General features: G+C 31.0%; 1 protein-coding gene across 1 annotated transcript; it reads right to left on the bottom strand.

Moving 5' to 3' along the window:
• Positions 1-734: 734 nt before the first annotated feature.
• LOC112458522 lies at positions 735-1,700 on the bottom strand (the record flags this gene model as incomplete). Its single annotated transcript, XM_025022214.1, has 3 exons — positions 1,608-1,700; positions 1,061-1,216; positions 735-983 (listed from the first exon to the last, which is right to left on the bottom strand). Coding segments are annotated over exons 1-3 (498 nt in total), but the record flags the coding sequence as incomplete, so codon positions are not given.
• Between the last annotated feature and the right edge of the window lie 576 nt (positions 1,701-2,276).

The following is a 2,276-nucleotide window of genomic DNA, read 5'->3' as shown; positions in this document are numbered from 1 at the left end:
CGGCGTATGAACGTGTTGAATACGTCATATTTGGTTACAACGGCATAGATAAATTCGCAAATCACTTTTTGTATCAATAAGTCATTTCCTCTCTCTCCCAAAAAATAAAAAATCCTATCATCAAATCCGTCTTCAATAATAATTGCGTTTGCAACATTAAACGGACCGAGTGTTAAGATTGTCATCGCTACTATTGCACAGATCTGTAAAACAAACAATTAACAATTTATGAATTTTTTTGATTTGTGAAACAATAATTATTTTTTTTAAATCAAGACAGTTTCAGTGTTATTAAACTTTACTTGAAAATAGAAGAAATCTCTAATTAAGAGTAAATTAAGCTTCAAAAAGTATGATAAAATATGATGAAAGTTATTCTCCAATGAATTTCGATTAAACTCTGTTATTATCATATTTTAATTTAAAACATATTGAATATACAATATCGAAAATTTCTCAAATATACTATAATTAAAAATATGCTACTTTCATTTTAAAACAATTTAAGTCATCGGGAAAGATCGAAAGTTACAAAATTCATACATGACTTGCTACTTCAGGCGAATTCAATTCTTCTCTAATAAATCCATTAATGATGTTGAAAAATTCTTCTTTATCATTTTCATCTAAGTTTTGATCGATTTTTGCTAAACACACACTGGTTATAATTTGCGTGGAAGACGTGATATCCAACAAAGATTCGTGTTGGTATTCATTTCATTGACTATGGCTACCTTCATTAATTTTTGCAAACCGCCAAACTCGACCAACCGTTTGGCCCAGTGTAACGCAGTATAATGAATGTTACGTGTAATAAATTCTATTAATGCGTCTCTAGCAATGCTTGTTGTCGTTTCATTTCCTATTTTATCCAACAAACACGACAGAATCGTGTCAATTTCTTTTTTATGCATCATGCACGAAGCCTCGTCGGGTATTGAATCGGGTTCATCGTTTAAGCCGCTGTAAGTTTTCAATATAGTCTGAAACATAATTATAAACGATAAATTAATTAGTGAAATACGTGTATGCTACCTACATTCTAGTCAATAATATTTACCTGTAAACAATATTGAGATGCGTTGACTCTCTCAACTGTACGTGTGCTGTTCATCATTTCCAGACACCAAGGCAAAACGCTTGCCACAAAGGACTCGACTCCCGGAGCATCTAACAGGCTGAATATTAAGATTGTTATCGCAAGTACCATGCGCACCTGTAAAACAATCAATTAACAATTTGTAAATTATTGCTTGAAACAATATTTGATTTAAAAGAATCAAAATAGCTACAAAGTTATTTAATATTTAATATTTATGGAAAATAAGAGAAATCTCTGATAAATTATGCTTTATAAAATACGATAAATGGCAAAGTCATATTCTTCAATAAATTTTGATTAAACTCTGTTATAATCATATTTTAATTTATGTTATATACAGAATATACGATATCGACAATTGAAAATAAAATCTTCTTTGACATTTCTGCTTTTAAATAGAGTTTAAATTTCTCAAGTATATGTTATTGTTAAAGAGATATTTGCCTCTTTTTTTTTTGAAACAATTTAAATAATTAGAAAAGACCGGAAATTACAAAATTTATACCTTGGATTCGGTGTCAGATTTAGGCAATTTATCTCCAATAAATTCGTCAATAGCGTTGATAAATGTTTTCTTATCATCATCATTGCATATCATCTTTTCATACATTTCTGTTAAGTACATACTAATTAGAGTTTGCGTGGAAGAAGTGATGTCGATTGAGATTTTGTTTTTAAATTTCACCATTTCACTGGCCACTTCCATTAATTTTTGCAAACCGCGAAGCTCGACCAATCGTTTGGCCCAATCTAACGCAGTATATAATGAATGTTATGCGTAATAAATTCAATTAATGTGTTTTTATTAGCAATGCCTGTTGCTGTTTCATATCTTATTTTACCCAACAAGCATGACAGAATCTTGTCAATTACTTTCTTATGCTTCTTGGTCAAAGTCTCGTCGGGTTTTGAATCGGGTTCATCGTTCATGCCGCTGTTCAATACATTCTGAAACCGAGAATTACACAGTAAATCAATTACTGCAAATACATGTATGTTATAATTACATTCTAGTCGATAATATTTACCAGTAAACAATATTCAGATGCGTTGCCTCTCTCCATAAACGTGCTGTTCATCATTTCTAGACACCAAGGCAAAACTGCGTTTATCATAGCAGACTTAGTTCGACTAACATTGTTTTCATTGCATGACTCGCCTACAATACGAATCG

Source organism: Temnothorax curvispinosus, unplaced genomic scaffold (genome assembly GCF_003070985.1).
Source record: "Temnothorax curvispinosus isolate PA1 unplaced genomic scaffold, ASM307098v1 QBEX01000840.1, whole genome shotgun sequence".
In the NCBI taxonomy this organism is placed as follows: Eukaryota; Metazoa; Arthropoda; class Insecta; order Hymenoptera; family Formicidae; genus Temnothorax; species Temnothorax curvispinosus.
Note: the sequence above shows the minus strand (reverse complement) of the source record. Positions and strands in the feature narration are given on the sequence as shown.